Source organism: Paroedura picta, chromosome 10 (assembly GCF_049243985.1).
Source record: "Paroedura picta isolate Pp20150507F chromosome 10, Ppicta_v3.0, whole genome shotgun sequence".
Lineage (NCBI taxonomy): Eukaryota > Metazoa > Chordata > Lepidosauria > Squamata > Gekkonidae > Paroedura > Paroedura picta.
In genome coordinates, this window is record NC_135378.1 from 82,089,690 (window position 1) to 82,107,179 (window position 17,490).

General features: G+C 49.2%; 1 protein-coding gene across 3 annotated transcripts in view; it reads left to right on the plus strand.

Moving 5' to 3' along the window:
• The first annotated feature begins 432 nt into the window (after positions 1-432).
• Positions 433-17,490, plus strand: part of SLC4A4 (solute carrier family 4 member 4) — a 176,765-nt gene continuing 159,707 nt past the window's right edge. For 2 of the 3 annotated variants that reach the window (XM_077301160.1, XM_077301161.1), the window contains exon 1: positions 434-615. In XM_077301160.1, coding sequence (XP_077157275.1) covers positions 584-615 — 32 coding nt within the window. In that variant the 5' untranslated portion in view covers positions 434-583. Of the gene's footprint in view, positions 616-17,490 lie in introns of all 3 variants that reach the window. The other variant, XM_077301159.1, reaches the window with a different exon arrangement.

Below are 17,490 nucleotides of genomic sequence, written 5' to 3' on the forward strand. Positions count from 1 at the left end.
AAGCCGCGGAGCGGAGCCCCCCACCCCACCCCCAAAGCACCCGCCGTCTTCAGGGGGCCCGGGGAGCAGCTGTAACCCCGGGAGGTCCCCCCACCCACCCAGTCTGTCGCCCCCCCGGCGGGAAAGCGGCAACCAGCCCCCTGGCCGGTGCCCCCCCACGGACCACCTGCTCCGTGGCGCGCTCCCTCCCGAGTCCCACGCGTGGCCAGGCAGCCAGGCAGCCCCGACGAGCCGGCGATCTAGCGAGGCGGGCGTCTGAGCTGGGTTGGGCGGGGCTGGGCTGGGCGTCGTGGCTCCTCCCCCCGGCCTCTCCCCGCCCCCTCCGCCGGCCGGCCGGGCCCCCGTGACGCCTCTGGGCTGCCGGCGCGCGAGGGGGCCGGAGGGGAGGGGAGGGGAGGGCCGCGCAGGGGCCGCCTTTAAATCGCGCACGGGGCTCGGCCGACGGCTCCCAGGCAGCGCCGCACCAGCCCGGCGACAGGGCGAGCGGACGGCTCAGCGGCTGCCTGGCTGGCTGCGGCGTCTCTGGCCACCCCGACGGAGCGCAGCGAGAGGGAAGCCTCGCCAAGGGCTCGCCGCCGCCACTATGGACGACCGTCGCAAGGCAGACCCGCGGAGGTGAGGCTCTCGTGGGTCTGGAAAGGGTCTCCCGGGTGCCTTTGGGGACGACCCAGCACTGCAGGGTTGGCGGCCGGCTCAGCCCCGCCGCGTTTGGGACGGGGCTGCTTTCTCAAGAGCGCCAAGGGGCGAGAGGGGGGCGGTGCCTCTGGGCATGTGCAGAGGGCGCCGGCGACGGGAACTGGTGTGCCTCTGCGTTGGGGACTGACGTGTCGGGGAATCGTGAGTCACGGTTCTGCTCGTGCCAGGGAGGTGCCTCGGCTCCGTCTTGGGAGCTCTCCAAAGCTGATCTACTCGGAAGGAAGCCTGTAGTCGTGGCTGGTTGGCTTGCGCTTTGCACATGGTCCAAGGCACTCTTGGCTTGGGGCGTGCTCCTGAGAGTGATCCCGAGCACTGAGAATAGGGACCGAGGTTAAGCCATGAGGACTCCCAACAGAATGGGGCAAAAGTCCGAATAAGGCACCGAAAATTCGAGGTGTCAGCTGGATGGACTAATAATTGTGGGGCTGGAAGAGGAAGAAGAGGGGCACAGATAGGCGGGGGTCCCCAGTTGTTTAGGGGCCTGGCGGTGCATTGTAGGGGCTGCACGTGAATCTGGTCAGAACGGGGAAAAGAGGTTTTCTGATTATGTTTTTCCCTTCGAGGGGCTCAGTAGTTCCCAGTCTTTAGCGCTCCACGTTGATGCACGAGAGCCAGGCACATGTGGTTCCCACGCCTGGCAAAGTGAGCTTTTGCGCACCAAAGCTGGTGCCACAATCTGTTTGTTAGCAGTGAGGCACTGGGACATTTTGGCTGCCAGATGGAGCAGGTGGACAGTGTGCCCTTCAGCGTACTTGTCAGATTCCGCCATTTATACACCACTTTTCTCAGGGATTCCGCAAAGCCACTGGACGGTACCTCAGATACCGAGCCCCATGAGCAAGAGGCAAGTCCTTGCCCGCAAGGAGCCTGCAGTTTGAATTCCCCTTCCAGGAGTGGCGGGATAAAAATCCAACAAACAAATAAATAAATCCATAAGGTTGGGATTGGGTTTTTTTTTTTAATTAAGGCCGCAAAGGGAGTCTTTGGGGATTGGAAGTCCTCGCCCGCAAGGAGCCTACAGTCCAAATTCACAAAGTCAGGATTGGGTTTTTTTGGAAATTTTTTGGGAAGTTTTTGGGAATCAGTGTGTTAAGTGGAGGGGGCATTCCGTTTGTCTGAAGGCTGAAACAGAAAAGAGGTAGGGATTGGAGTAGGGTGGAAATTATTTTTCAGCTGATATATGGCCGGGCTGGGCGAATAATTTAGCAGCCCTCTCCCTTGTACTCTGGGCAGTATGACAGACCTCCCTCCCCAAAGTCTGCTTTTAATTTTTTAGAAGTCTGCCACTGACTTTGCTGTAATGCACAGTTTTGGCCTGATCAGAGTAGTTTTGGGAAAATCTGTTAGAATTTGGATGGGGAGCGACACAAGAAGGACGGGTTCAGGTGGGTCACCGCGTTGGGCTGAAGCAGCAGAACAGAATTGAGAGTCCAGGAGCACCTTTAAGACCTATGAGGTTTCATTCTGGGCATCAGCTTTCACGTGCACGGATCTGAAGAAGTGTGCATCCGATGGGGGTTGGGTTATAGATAAAGTGTTTGGGTTCGGGGGGGGGGGGTTCCTTGGATTCTGGGTCTAGCTGGGGGGGTCTGGGGTGGGTATCATGTGGCTTGTTGCCCCAAGTCTCCATTCCAGCTCAGGCACGGACCTGGATCAGAAATCCTGTGCAATTTCTCCGTTCTCGTCCACTGCTGTTCGGTTTCACTGTTCTGGCACCAGAAAGCTTCCCTGAGGGGTTGGTGGAGGAAGAGATCGCCAGGGTTGAGAGTTTAATAGGAAATCGCGCTGCCCCGCTAAGCAGACTGGAATCGTCACTCGTGGGCACATGCCCAGACTTTCAGCTGAAGTGCTGGGTCTGTACCGTCTTCGGCCCGGAGCCGAAGCGGATGCTTTTCAATCACAGCCCTGGAGCCAGGGATGGCCTGGGAGATCTTGCCACGGATCACGCGCCTTGCACAAACAAGATATATAGTAGTGCGGGGGACCAAACGGCACCTCCAAATCCCTGCCTCTCTCTAAGCTGATCTCTGTTGGCTACAACTGTTCGGCGGCACGCCCGAGGTTGATCTCCCTCTGAAAGGGACAAAAGAACGGCTGGTCCGAAGATTGTCCAGGGTTGAGTTTTCAGCTAGCAACCGGTCCTTTTGGTGGGGTAGAAAACACCCTGGGATCATTTTGGCTCGGCTCTGGGGAAAACCCATGCGAATGACGTGTTTGTGGAGGTGAGACCTGTGCGTGGGAAAGTGCCCACAAGTACATATTTATAGGGCTCGAAGGTTTGTGCAGGAACAAGGAGAAAGCAAACATGAGAGCGTTTTGCTTGGGCTTTCACCCTTTTATGTGCAGTATTTGCTCCCATGTAATACTAGTTTTTTTCCCCCTGGGGATGCCCCTCCCACCACAAAGAGATATTCATCTTAACTTGCATACAAAGTATTGTTTTATATAGTGCAAATATGTTTTTTATGGTCTGTAACTTCTTTTTTTTGGCTCACTTTTTGGACAAATACGGCACTTAATATCTGCTGCTTGCATTGCAATACATTTTGTGCTCAGGTGCAGATGTCCAAGCGCGTCCGTGTTCCGTCCGATACGAATGGGTCACGCATGTATAAATGGGATCCTTTTCTCCTTCAGGTGTACATGGGTGGCAACCAGGAATGTGCACGGGTGCATAGTCGACCCTTAGTTCAGGGGTAGTCAACCCGTGGTCCTCCAGATGTCCGTGGACTACAATTCCCATGAGCCCCTGCCAGCGAACGCTGGCAGGGGCTCATGGGAATTGTAGTTCATGGACATCTGGAGGACCACAGGTTGACTACGCCTGCTAGTTGATGTACAACTCCTTGTACACCTACCTGACACGTAGGTTGTGGTGGGTACGGTAGCAGCAGGAACTTTTCCTTACACCTAACGGTAAGTGAGTGTGAAAATAAATACTGTGTAATTTTCTAGAGTTGCGATTATTTTTGGGTTCTCACGAGAAGAGGAGCACTGGGTGGCTGGTTGTGTGGCCAGGGTCCAAGATACAGAGCTGGTACTTTTCTCGGTTGCTTGGTGTAGTGGTTAGGAGCTCCGATGTCTAATGTGGCGAGCCGGGTTTGATACCCCGCTCCCCCACATGCAGCCAGCTGGGTGACCTTGGGCTCGCCATGGCACTGATAAAACTGTTCTGACCGAGCAGTGATATCAGGGCTCTCTCAGCCTCACCTCCCTCACAGGGTGTCTGTTGTGGGGAGAGGAAAGGGAAGGAGATTGTAAGCAGCTTTGAGACTCCTTCGGGTAGAGAAAAGCGGCATATAAGAACCAACTCTTCTTCTTCTTATCCTCCTCTTCTGACACCACCTCTGGATGGAAAGCTATCACTGAAACTGTGGTCTACAGACAACAGTTTTGTCCTTCAGACCGAAATTGACAGACGTGGATGGGATTTGGAGGGCAAACCTGAGCTGTTACGTCTCGGTTTGGATGTAAAGGGAAACGACAGGCCACCAAAACAAAGGGGAAAAGATGCCGGATGTAATACCACCCCATGGTTTGCCATTACACAAAAGGCGGCTCTGTGTCGGCTCCCCTCGTCCACCCGCCGAATGGATTTCTGCGGTGCTCCCGGTTCCCTTTATATTATTTATAATGTGCCCGATGTCATGTTCCCTTTGCAAAGCCCGGCGGCCAGTTGACACGATGCAGTCCTGGGGAAGCTTGAAACCAGAAGAGGCCACATCCCCAGACAACCCTGGTACCCACAAGTGGATTTGATTTCCCTGTAAACTGATCCTTCCCAAAGAGGAAATAGACCACACCCATACTTTCGTGGAATTAATTTCGGTCCTGCCCTTCTTTGCTTTCTTTGAATGAGCTTCCTGCTAACTCCAGCACTGGTTCTCTCTCTCTCTCTCAGCTTTATATCTGAACATCCTTTTGTTTCTGACACTTCCCCCCCCTTGTTACCTCATTATAATGTTTAATAAGCCTAGCCTTTGTCCCTAAGCTCCCTTCTGCCCACTGTTTTGGTTCCTATTCATTCAAACCTTCCCCGGTGGGTGTGATCCGAGGTAATTTATGGGCATGAAGAGATTTGGACTTGTTCACACACAATTTTTCTTTTTTTGGGGGTGCGGGGAGATTGTTTGGGATTGTATTGGACGTCTGGCCATATCTGGATTTAGGGACCCTCTTTCGTATTTGTCGTTTAAAAATTGCCCTACATATGCAACCAGAGACATCTGATGTCGCGTCCTACTAGTTCAGAGGTGCCTAAACTGTGGCTCTCCAGATGTCCATGGACTACAATCCCCATGATCCCCTGCTGGCAGGGGATCATGGGGATTGTAGTCCATGGACATCTGGAGAGCCACATTTTGGCCACCAGCTGCACTAGCTGGTAGCTGTCCTCCATCTAAAATGCCAAGCCCAGTTCATTTATTCTATACATTTATTGTCCCGCCCTTCCCCTGGGGAGTTCAGGCCAGCGGATGTCGTATTTTCTGTTTAGCATCTGGCTCTCCTCCCTGCTGGGACTGTGGTTCTCCCTTCCAAATCAACAAATGCATCTCCCCTAGGACCTAGGGATGTCGAAGGGGTGCATGTCCCCACGATGAATACGATCCCATTTGCAAACCAGTTTGTCGAGGAGGATGGTTCGTACCGGGGCACCAAAAACAAATGCCATCTCCTGTTGAATTTATGTGAAATATTCCGAGGAAATACCCATCGGCTTCTCTTTCAGGGCAGGGGGCCGGCTGCTTGCCCCACTTTGTCTCGCCATCATATTGTTGCGATTCTGTGTGCACAGTGCGGCTGCATAGACGCAAAGGCTTATGTGTGTTTTTGTTCAGGGGGCGACACCGCTTCGTTTTGTACGCCCGGGACACGTCTAGAGAATGAATCGGCCCTCGGCCACGGCGGGTCGTGTCGCTGGCAGAGGCTGCCGGCATTCCATTCGGCTGATAACTGGACATTCCCCCCCCCTCTGGTCGGCACATAGCAGCTTTCAAGATTTAAATCTGCTGTAGGATCAGTGGAATATCCTCACATGCTGCGTTTGCATAATCCACAGCTGGGCCAGCAGACTTTAGCAGACTACTATGGGGTATCGGCTTTTGGAGCTGCCCAGTGCAGCCATTGGCTGGTTTGCCGTGATGTCATAGAATGTTGACAGTGTTCCGGGGGTTGGTGACAGAATATTGATAAAAAAGTCTACCTTGTGAGGGAAGGGGTCAAAATGGAGAGGGAAGAAGAGCAGCATGATGTGGGGAGGAAAGAGTGGCTCCACTTTTGGGAGACAGGGGATTTATGAGACTGAGGAAATCTACAAAGGAGTAGCTGAGAGAGGAGAATTGGTGGGAAGGCTAGATGGGGGAGGCAAATTCCCAAGGGAAGGAAGGGTACAGGAAAGGTGGAACTGAGAGAAAGAGGAGAAGCAGGAAACTGGGACTGAGGGGGGATATTATTATCATTATATTATTGATTAAATTTCTGTGCCACCCTCCCAATATGGCTCAGGGCGGTGTACATGATAACCAAATTAACCTTGTTCCAGAAAGGATTTTGAGAGTCAACCCCCTCTTCAGGGCTGTGAAGGAGTTTCAGACCCGTGTTGGGGTGCAGCAGAAGAGCTGGATTCGAGTCCAGTAGCACCTTAGAGACCAACAAGGGTGTTTGAGGGGAACGGAGGGCTAAGTCAAAGCTTTGTGTCTGGAAAGCTTATGCCCTGAAAATCTCACTGATCTTTAAGGTGCTACCAGAGAGGAACAAGAGAACTGCTTTTTTTATACCCCGCTACCCAAAGGAGTCCCAAAGTGACTGACAAACACCATTCCCTTCCTCTCCCCACAGCAGACACCCCGTGAGGTAGGTGGGGATGAGAGAGCTCTGACAGATCTGCTCTGCAGGAACAACTTTTAACAGAACTGTGTCTAGCTTAAGTTCACAGAGCGGGGAATCAACCCCGGAATCGAATCTAGAGGAAGAAACGGGTAGCTGAAGAAAAATCGCTGGAGGAGACAGAGACCATGGGGAACGGAAAGGGCACGGCACAGTGACCGCTAGGAGGGAAGCCAAGAGCATACTTTTAGCAATGCAGCATCCTTTTCTTCCCTTTGGTGCAAGGCAGACTCTCAGCTGAGATCCCGTCCCTGCAGCTTCAGACTGAAACGTGTCATTCCCAAATCCTCCTGGCCTCCAGTGAGGGCGCTAGAACCCAATCAGAGAAAGTTTTATCGGAACGGGGTTTCCTCGGCTTGCTAAACCTGCGTGGCTCACTTCCCAGGGCTTTCTGGCAGCTGTATTTGAATAGACAAATTAATAATAATCTTAAGTAACAATGCGCCGAGTCTTTTCTCCCCACGGTCACTCGATTCGTGCTTGTAAAGCGTTTCGTTGAACACCAGCCGGGTTTTTTCTTTTTTAAATTGAATTTACTAGCCTGGACAATTCCCCCTCTTTATCGAAAGTGAGGGGAAGGACGGCCAGCTGCCAGACAAAACCTTTTGTGCGGGGAAATAGGGTTTTTATCGAGGACCTCTTCCATTTAAACTGGGAATGAACGAGAACGCATCGATGTGCCCTTCTTGGCGTTGGCCGCAGCCTCGGTTTCTCCCGAGTGCAAATTGCGACAGCTCTTCTGGCTGTTTGGCATTGTTTAAAAGGACAGATGAATATTGATGAGGAATTAATGGTTTGCTTAGTTAGGACTATGACTCCTGTGTATGGCCATCTGCGGCCTTGAGGATAACCCAGATGTTTAAGGGCAGGCTGCACAAAGCGGATTTCTTAGTCCAGAATCTGGGCTCCTCGTCCTTCTTGGAGATAAAAGTTCAAGAGACCCTAAAGCAGGAGTAGTCAAACTGCAGCCCTCCAGATGTCCATGGACTACAATTCCCATGAGCCCCTGCCAGCATTCGCTGGCAGGGGCTCATGGGAATTGTAGCCCAGGGACATCTGGAGGGCCGCAGTTTGACTCTCCCTGCAGAGATATACAATGCTGTGACCCGTATCACCTTGTCATTGAGATGATGGTTGATCACCCAGGTGACAAAGAGGCTGTGGACTCTGAAACAACATAAAAAACAGCCCTGCTGAAAATTTGTTTCTAAATGCATTGGAGCAGTGGTTTTCAATCTGAGGGGCTGGACTAGATGGCCTGTATGGCCCCTTTCAACTCTATGATTCTATGATTATATCTCCCTGGGAAGAGATGTTCTTGTGCTGGCAAACAAAATCGGTGCGTCAGGGGCATGGGTGTGTGAAAAGAATGTGCTGGCTCCACGTGGGGGGCGCAAGTGACCGCTGTTCCTCTTCTGTGGGGTGGCAGCCCCACATATCCTGCTGGGTATCTCTTGCACCCATTTCAGAGCCTAACCCAGTGTGGCCAGAGATTTAGAGCAGAACCGCCCTGAGCCATATGGAAGGGTAGTATAAAAATCTAATAAATAAATAAATCTAATAAATAAACAAACATACAAATAAAATAATGGGTAGAGCAGGGGTAGTCAAACTGCGGCCCTCCAGATGACCATGCACTACAATTCCCTACATTTGCTGGCCGGGCCTCATGGGAATTGTAGTCCATGGACATCTGGAGGGCCGCAGTTTGACTACCCCTGGGTTAGAGAGTCAGTCTGGGATCTGGGAGCCCTAGATTTGAATCCCTTCCATTCTGCTGAGGAAGATTGCTGGATAACCTCGGGGCTATCAGACACGGTTGGAATATAATTGCTGACCCTTAAGGGGGCGGAGCCAGAAGGAGAGCAGGTGGTGGCTTCAGGTTGCCCTGAATTTCACCCCAGTCTGGTTCCCCAAATGCTATCCGCCCCGACGTGCCCCGTGAGTCGGCTTTCGGCCTGCCTGCACGGAGGCTGGCCCAGATTTGAACAAAATTAGCTGAGTTTTTACATTCTGTCGAAGCCAATGGGGCTCCCATTAGTCACGACTGCCTTTGACCTGAGTGGAGTCCTTGGATGTGGGTCACAGACGTCGTGACGCTGCGTGTCGCCCTGTCTGCCGCTTCGGGCTTGAATGGCTTCCAATTAAGGACAGCGAAGGCAAGAGAGGTGGCAAACACTTCTTGCGTGCTGCGTGTGAATTCCTGAACGGCCTCCCCTGAAAACGAGGGCAGCCGAACAAAAAGAAGGGTATCGGCTCTCAGTGGGGCATGGCGGGAGGTGGATCTGGTGGAGTGGATGCTTTCTTTCAAGCCACAGGTGCCTGGCGGGTGTGAGCTTGGTGTGAACCTGGCAGGAAGTCTGTTGAGTAACTGACCAGCAGGCCTGAATTGGAAAGCTGAATCACCCCAGATCTCAGGAGCTGGGCAGGGTCTGCTGTGGTCAATATTTGGGTGGGCGACCACCACAGAATTCAGAGGCAAACAATGCAAATCCCCCCGGAATGCCTCTTGCTTCGGAAACCCTACGGGCTCTCCGGAAGTCAGCTGCAACTTGATAACAAATAAATGTTTTAGAAGATCAGTGTACTTTGATTCGTAGAAATGGAAGGGCTCCGGCAGGTCATCTAGTCCAACCCCCTGCTGAACGCACAATCAGCCTAAAACATCCAGGAGAATTCTCTGTCCAGCCGCTGCTTGAAGACCACCAGAGAGGGGGAGCTCCCCACCTCCTTAGGCAGCCCATTCCACGGTTGAACTACTCTGTGAACATTTTTTCCTGTTAGCTATCTGGTTCAGTTCTACGTGTAGTTTAAACCCATTAAATCAGAGGTCCTGTCCTCTGCTGCCAACAAGAACCATTCCCTAATCTCTTTCAAGTGACAGCCTTACAAATATTTTGCTCAATCCTGTCCCCCCTCCACCTCCTCTTCTCCAGGCTGAACATTCCCAAGCCCCTCAACCTTTCCTCAGAGGGCTTGGTCCCCAGGCCCTGGACCGTCCTCGTCGCTCTCCTCTGCACTTTTTGAAGAGAGGCCTCCAGAATTGCACACAGGACTCCAGGTGGGGCCTGACCTGAAGATTCAGGCTACCTGCTTTGTAGAGTGGCAGACCTGGGAGCTGGCTTGCCAGCCTCCTGGTGGTCTCTGGAGATCTCATGGAATTGTAGCTGATCTCCAGAAATTAGATCAGTACCCCTAGAAAAGGCTGCTTTGGAGGGTGGACTCCTATTCCAGCCCAAATTCTGCCTTCCCCAATCTCCACCCTCAGAGTCTCCAGGAATTTCCGAACCTTGAGTTGACAACCCTACTTGGGAAGGGGTTGGATAAGTCGAGTCTCCATCTACAGCCTGGTTGATTTGAGGGTGGAGTTCGGAGAGGGATTTCACTAGAATCTATGATATACCATAGAGCTCTCTAGATATACCATAGAGTTCTCCAGATGTCCATGGCCTACAGTTTCCATGAGCTCCTGCCAGCATGGGCTCATGGGAATTGTAGGCCATGTCCACCTGGAAAGTCACCGTTTGGCCACCCCTTTCTTAGAACCTGGCCTCCCAAGTTGCCATTTTGTCCAGAGGAACTGATTTCTTCAGTCTGGAGATCTGTGTGCTCCTTCCGGGAGAACTCCAGGTCCTACCTTGAGGCTGGCAACCCTACCCCTTTCTTGTCCTTGTTCAGGCTGCAAGCAGGGGTATTGCCCAGGTTGCTGATCTGGGTTTGACATCTCAGGAATTTTACAAGCTTACTGCAGGTTGGAATACCTGGGGGGACAATCCCAGTGATGCTTGAATGATGCGAAGGAAGGCACGGATGGTCGGCTACAGAGCAGGTTACCCAGTTCACGTCATCACGTTGTGGATGTTCTTAGATGACTGTTTGTCTTAAGGAACAGCTGAAGAAACCTGGCATGAGCGAAACAGGAAGAACTAGTATGCAGCCTGTCTTTCGACTCACAACCAGTGCCAAGATCTCAACAATTAATTCAGGGGCGTACCATCTTCCTTCATGTGTAGGATTAGCTCTGGATTGTGAAATCCCTGGAGATTCGAAGCGGGGTACAGTCTGGGGAGGTTGGGGTTTAGGGAGAGGAAGGTATGAAATCATGGATTTGCCCTCCAGAGCAGCCCTTTCTTCCAGGGGAACCGATCTATGTGGCCTGGAGGTCAGTTTGTAAATCTCGGAGCTCTCCCGGCATAACCTGGAGGTTAAGAATAAGCAGAGGTTACAGAGGTAAGAAATACAAACAAAAAAAACAGGAAAACTTTAGTAATGCAGTGGTAGTTACCTAAACGTGAATAGGACTTATATAGATATCCAAGGATGGCCTAAATAACCATTACCTAATACAGAACTGAGAAGGAAGGACTCCCTGGAGAAGAGCCTAATGCTGGGAGCGATCGAGGGCAAAAGAAGAAGGGGACAACAGAGAATGAGGTGGCTGGATGGAGTCACTGAAGTAGTCAGTGCAAACTTAAATGGACTCTGGGGAATGGTAGAGGACAGGAAGGCCTGGAGGATCATGGTCCATGGGGTCGCGATGGGTCAGACACGACTTCGCACCTAACAAAAACAACAACAATACAGAACCATGAAATATAAAAAAATATCCTTTTAATATCCATGGGCTGTGAATTTCCTGGTTTCTTCGGGGGGTTGGACTAGATGGCCTTGGAGGTCCCTTCCGACTCGATGATTCTCTGCAGTGTTATTGTTTACAAAAAGTCTGTTCTCAATCGGATACATTTTGAACAAGTGTCTCCAGTTTTCATACAGAGTTGCCAAGTGGCACGAAAATCAGCAAATCACCATAGAGTCAAAAAGGTAGTAACCAGACAAAATGTGTTCATAAGTGAAGATAGTTGATACAGTAGTACAGTGGCTGGAAAAAGATAAAACGGGCCTCTGGTAAGTCCCCGTTTCGGTTTGGCCTTTCTCAAGAATCTTCAAAATAAGTATCTTCCCAAAAGAATCTTGCTAACAAAAATGAAACAGACTAAAAAGGATGTTTTGATAACAAATTGTGTCTTCAAAGCACAGCTTGCTACTCCATTCTAAGACTCACAAATTCAGAGTTATAGAATCAGAGAACCCTATAGTGGGGGCCATCCCGGCCATCTAGTCCAACCCTCCCTGCTCAAGGCGGGATTAGCTTAAAGCATCCAGGAGAAGGATCTGTCCAGCATTAATGTAGGATCAAAGTTCTGTGTGGACATATGTCCCTCCAAGGGCTAATAATCTCACCCTTATGTAAGAAACCAAAAAAGTATTCGGAAATGAATCTAAGCAAAGGTGAACTAAAGGCATTTTAGAGAAATACTCACAGGTTTTCAAGTTATCCAACCCTTACAAGCCGAGACAAGGTCTGAGCATATGGTCAGCTCTAGAGAGAGGACAGGAAAAGGATGACCCAGTGCCCCTTCTAATATGCACAGAGTAATGCCAATCAGCCCTTAGGGGTCAGGAGTTGGCTCAGGGATGCTGTTGGCTCAGGAGTGGCTCAAGGATGCTGGAGGTTTCAAGTTGGCTCAGGGATGCTGGAGGTTTCTGGCCTTCCTGTGGGCGTAGAGCAGGAGTCCCGTCCAGGTGTGTGTTTCTGTTCATGAATCTGTTTTGAATTTGTTTCAAAAGCCTTGAGGACTAGTAAATTTTCCTCCTTGCAGCAGTTTTTGGCCCCCTCCCCCTGGCCGATTTCTCCCCTCATGCTTGTACAGGGTTGCCAAGTGACATACAGCGGTGTTGTGTAAACAGGTAATTATGATAGTTGAGGAAATACGCAGAATAGTTTATGGCTCGCTCCCTTCTGCGGGAATTTCTGCCAAATTAGCGTGCTTAGAGGACGCAGCGTTGCTGCTTGTTTGTTCAGGATTGTTTCTCCGCGCGCTGAGGATTGTCGCTGCCCCTGGAACTTTTAGCTGTTTAGAAAACTGAGGTCTTGGTTCTCAGTGATGTGGAACTGCACCTGCCGGCAATGCTGACTTTGGGTTTGCAGAAGTATGGGGTTAAAGATGGAGAAAGGCTTAGGAAACCCTTCCGTATTTGCATCTGGCTCTTTCTCTGATCGCAAATTTAGGCACCATTAACCACGTAGCCAGACTCCTTCAGGATGTTTGCAGAGGCCATCATGGGCCATTTGGGCATCACCCAGCGATGCAGCCAAACAGATCTGGATGTGCAATGACATCATGAAGCCCTTTCAGAGCGAGGGCAAAACATTTTGCTCAGACGTTTTTGACCCAGTTAACAGGCTTTCCAAAATAACTTCCGGAATGGGAGTAACGCTTTGCATAGTGGGCAGATTTTTCATGGTATTTGGTCACCCTCGTTTGGCTCAGTCTTAAATTCTTCTCCCGCCCCTCCCCACCCTCCTCAGGCCCGTTACTGGCCATTTGGGGAAGGGGTGGGTCAACCTGCGCAAATTAGATTTCAAAAAAATCAAATTCCCTTTTTCCAGGGTGGAAGGGCTCTTCCCATCCGCCATTTTGAAAACTCCCATGCTACAGTACTGTTGAGGGGCCTTCACAGTACCATGGACTGCCTTGGTATTGTGGTTGGGAAACCCTGCTTTATTTATTTATATCCCGTCTTTCTCCCCAGTGGAGACCCAAAAGCAGCTTATATCATTTTCTCCATTTTATCCTCACAACAACCCTGTGGGGTAGGTTAGGCTGAGAGTGTGTGGCCGGCCCAAGGCCTCTTGGATAGGATTCCCAACACTGCCGTAGCACATGTGGGAGATAGGACTGGAGATTTCATGTGGAAGGTGGAGTTTGAGGAGGATACAATGTTACTTGTAGGTAATGGTCTAGGCACCTCCCTCCTAGTTTCTATGTTCTTTACCATAGAGAACAGGAGAAATTCCTAGAGTGCCACCACTTGGAGGCCATGTTTTCTCTTCAGTTCTCAGGGATGGGAAATTGGAGCTGGAGGCTGGTAATTCCTTGACCTGAATGGGTAAATGGGAAACCTCAGTCATGCTCTCTGACCGGATTGTTGGCAGGGTAAAAAATGGAGGAGGATGTTGCTGAGAATTCTTTGGAGGAAGGGCGTGATAACAGATGCATAAACTAAAATAATTAGATTGGCTTTCATTGCAGCACATGTATAATCAGGGGTGTATGTAGAAAAACATTTATCTCTTAAATCTGAGCTTTGCAGCTCCACCTTCTTTTACCTTGTACCCTTGGCCACTGTCCTTTTTAATAAATAGGGCAAATTATTTAATTTATTTAATTATAATTATAACTTTATGCTTCTGTGACATGAGTAGTTTAGGCTAGCCTGATCTTGTCAGATCTTGGAAGCTGAGCTGGGCTGGTCCTGGGTAGTATTTGGGTAGGAGACCAACAGACATCTCCACGGTCGTTACACGGAGGCAGGTGATGGTCATCTGCCTTTGAGCTTCTCTTACCTTGAAAACCATGTGGGGTCACCATAAGCTGGCTGCACCTTGACCGCCAAAACAACCGCCTCCCTTCCAGATATTAAGAATGTCTTGATTTATTGAGTATCTCTGCTGAAAAAAAATTAAGGATTTGTGCATACCCTGAGAACGTCTGGAATAGATTACTGCAATGTGCTCCATCTGGGTCTGCCCTTGAAGACTGTCTAGAAGCTGCATTTGGTGAAGAATACTGTGGCTGCAGAGTTTATTGAAGTGGCCATTCCAAAACTGTTCCATCTATCCTGGCTCCTAATTTGTTCCTGGGCTTAATTCAGAGTACTCGTATTGACCTTTAATACTTGGGATCTATGTATCTTAAGGACCTCCTTCTCCCATGTGAATCTACCTGTCCACTCTGGTCATTTTTGGAGTCCTTCTTTCAGCTGCCTTTGCCATCTGAGGCTAGAAAGGTGGTGGCCCAAGAACGGGCCTTCTTAGTTATGGTACCAGAACTTTGGAGCTGCTTCTCCAGGCAAGAACCTTGTTACCTTTTGCCAGCAGGTGAAGACTGTTTTTTTTTAACTTAATTTAATTTAAAAAAAATATAATGGGAAATTACATAGAAAAAAAGCAAAAGAACAGAGTTACAGAGAGTTCATCTATCCTTCCCAACAGTCTTGACATTCTTCAGTTGGTCTTTGATTAACCAAAATTGAGTCCAATAGCATCTTTAAGACCAACAAAGATTTATTCAGACAAAATGGAACAAGGATCATAAGCATACAGATATAAGGCAAAAGTAAATTAGTGGCAAATTAGTAAACTGTGTCGTAATATCCAAACTAAGCCATATTGTGCCGTATGATAATTCTTTGCTAAACCAGCTATCCACTGGAATTTATCTTTGATTAGCCAAGTTCGTTAATTTTGCCATTACAGCTAACTCTCGAAATTTCCCTACTGATGACTCTATAAGCTTCTGGCGTTTTGCAGGGCCTGCAAAATGGAGCTCTTCTGCCAGGTCTATGGTTGAGGCTGAGTTAGTGAGGAAGATTGGTTTGCTACCGCCCCCCCCCCCCCCGTGTTAGGCTATTTATGTATGTATGTATGTATGTATGTATGTATGCATGCATGTATTTATTTATTTATTTATTTATTTGCTGCACTCCCCGGAGGTTCAGGATGGTTTACATAAGAACAAAGAATGATACATGAAACAATCTATAACATGTGAATAACCTTACAATAATATTAACTAATAGTTGTCACCATATAACAATATAACAGTATAAATAATATAAACAATGTAACAGTGCAACAATGCACTTTACTATCTTGGCCCTTCTTTCTACCCCTTATTGGAGGCTGGTTGGGGAGGGGGGGTTGTGAGATCGAGGATTTACCAACATGTTTCAGTTTTGTTCTATGATTTTGTCATCCTGTTTTAACGGGGTTTTATTGTTTTTTTTGTTTGTAACCCGCCACAAACCAGTCTTGGGAGTGGTGGGAAATAAATTAAATAGTAATCCATAAGGGGGGTTGTTCTAATTTCCAACATAATACGATTTGGAGTCTAGCAGCTGTGGTTGCGTGAAAGAAAAATTCTCTTCCTTTTTTCGGTAAATCTGCAGGGGAACCACTTAACATATTTTTTGGATTGGGTGGAAATATACATTAATAAACAGATTGTAATTTCTCATGAACTTTTATCTTTACAGTTTTTAAACGACTTTTACAATTCCACCACATTGTGGAAAAATGACCCTCTGGTATCGTGGCATCTCCAAAATTTGCCACCCGATTGACCGGACATTCTACTAATAACTTTAGGTGTTAAATACCATCTATAAAACATTTTGTTCCCGTTTTCGTGCAATGTTTGACATTTTGTCAACTTTCCATTCTTACAACATAAGACTGTTTTGTGTAGCGTTTCCTCCACTGACTGCTAATCGCCCTCTTCCTTCATGTGTGTTTCACTGAATTGTTTACATATTTTATATGCTTACATTTGGAATGCGGTTTTCACTGTGAAGTGTTTTGATGTTTGCCATCTTGGGGAGCTTGTGTAGGCGGACAGGCGGCAGGGAATGAAATAAAGGACTAAATGAGGGGCCATTTCACAGCTTGATGGTCCTCTCTGCTGTGCCATTTCCCCTCTGACTTTTAAAAAATGTGCAGGCATTCAAAAGGCCTCTCATGATAGCTAATCCTGAGTCAGGCATCCTGAACAGGTAAATAAATCTAGGGGGGCTGCTAGTGGGTTGGGTATCTGATGGAAACATTTCCATCTGGGCTTGGTTTACTGCGTAGTGCAGGGGTAGCCAACCTGTGGTCCTCCAGATGTTCATGGACTACAATTCCCATGAGCCCCTGCCAGCAAAGCTGGCAGGGGCTCATGGGAATTGTAGTCCATGAACATCTGGAGGACCACAGGTTGACTACCACTGCCGTAGTGGGCCGATCAAGGAAGATTCTGCCTCAGTTCTAGCTCTGTTTGTTAGCAGCAGCATGCAAAGGAGAGAACTTGCTCTTTCTGTCCTGTCGTCCTTAAAGAAATCGCTTTTTTTGGTGTGTGTGCGCATGTGTGAACAGGGTTCTTCTCAATGAAGTTACTGTTTTCTGTGCAATCCTCAGGCAGAACGGTATATTGTAGCCCCAGGAAGTGTTGGTTCTCTTCATGGCAGAAATGAAGCTGAAAAACACCAAAGGGAATTTGTTTAGTGGGTTTGAACCCCTCTGGAGCTTCCTGGCTGCAAGCGTTCTAATCTTAGCCTTTAACGGAAACTTACCGATCAAGGCTAACTGCTTTTCTTGTATCTGTAGCGGAAACTTTCCGATCAAGGCTAACTGCTTTTCTTGTATCTGTAGCGATCGGGCTAATATTGGCATAGCGAGGCTGAATCGACGGTGAGTCGGCCTTGGTGTAAAGTACTTTTTGGGTCCATGTAATCGTGTGGGGTGCTGTTCAGAGGCCTGTTCAGAACGGACAGCAGTGATATTGATTTTTTTGGTTATTTAGAAGAAGTGTTGTTTTTTATACCCCGCTTTTCTCTACCTGGAATCTCCGTGCGGATTGCAATCACCTTCCTTTCCTCTCCCCACAACAGACACCCTGTGAGGGAAGTGGAGGTGAGAGAGCATCTCCAGTGAAAGGACCAGGCAGAAGGTGATGTGAAAGACCTTGGCCTGAGACCCAGGAGAGACATGGAGGGGGACTGGGGCTCAGTGGAAGAGCCTCTGCTTGTCATGCAGAAGGTCCCAGGTTCAGTCCCCATCATCTCCAGTTGAAAGGACCAAGAAGAAGGTGATGTGAAAGACCTTGGCGTGCAGAAGGTCCCAGGTTCAGTCTCCGTCATCTCCAGTTGAAAGGACCAGGCAGAAGGTGATGTGAAAGATCTTGGCATGCAGAAGGTCCCAGGTTCAGTCCCCATCATCTCCAGTTGAAAGGACCAAGAAGAAGGTGATCTGAAAGACCTTCGCATGCAGAAGGTCCCAGGTTCAGTCCCCGTCATCTCCAGTTGAAA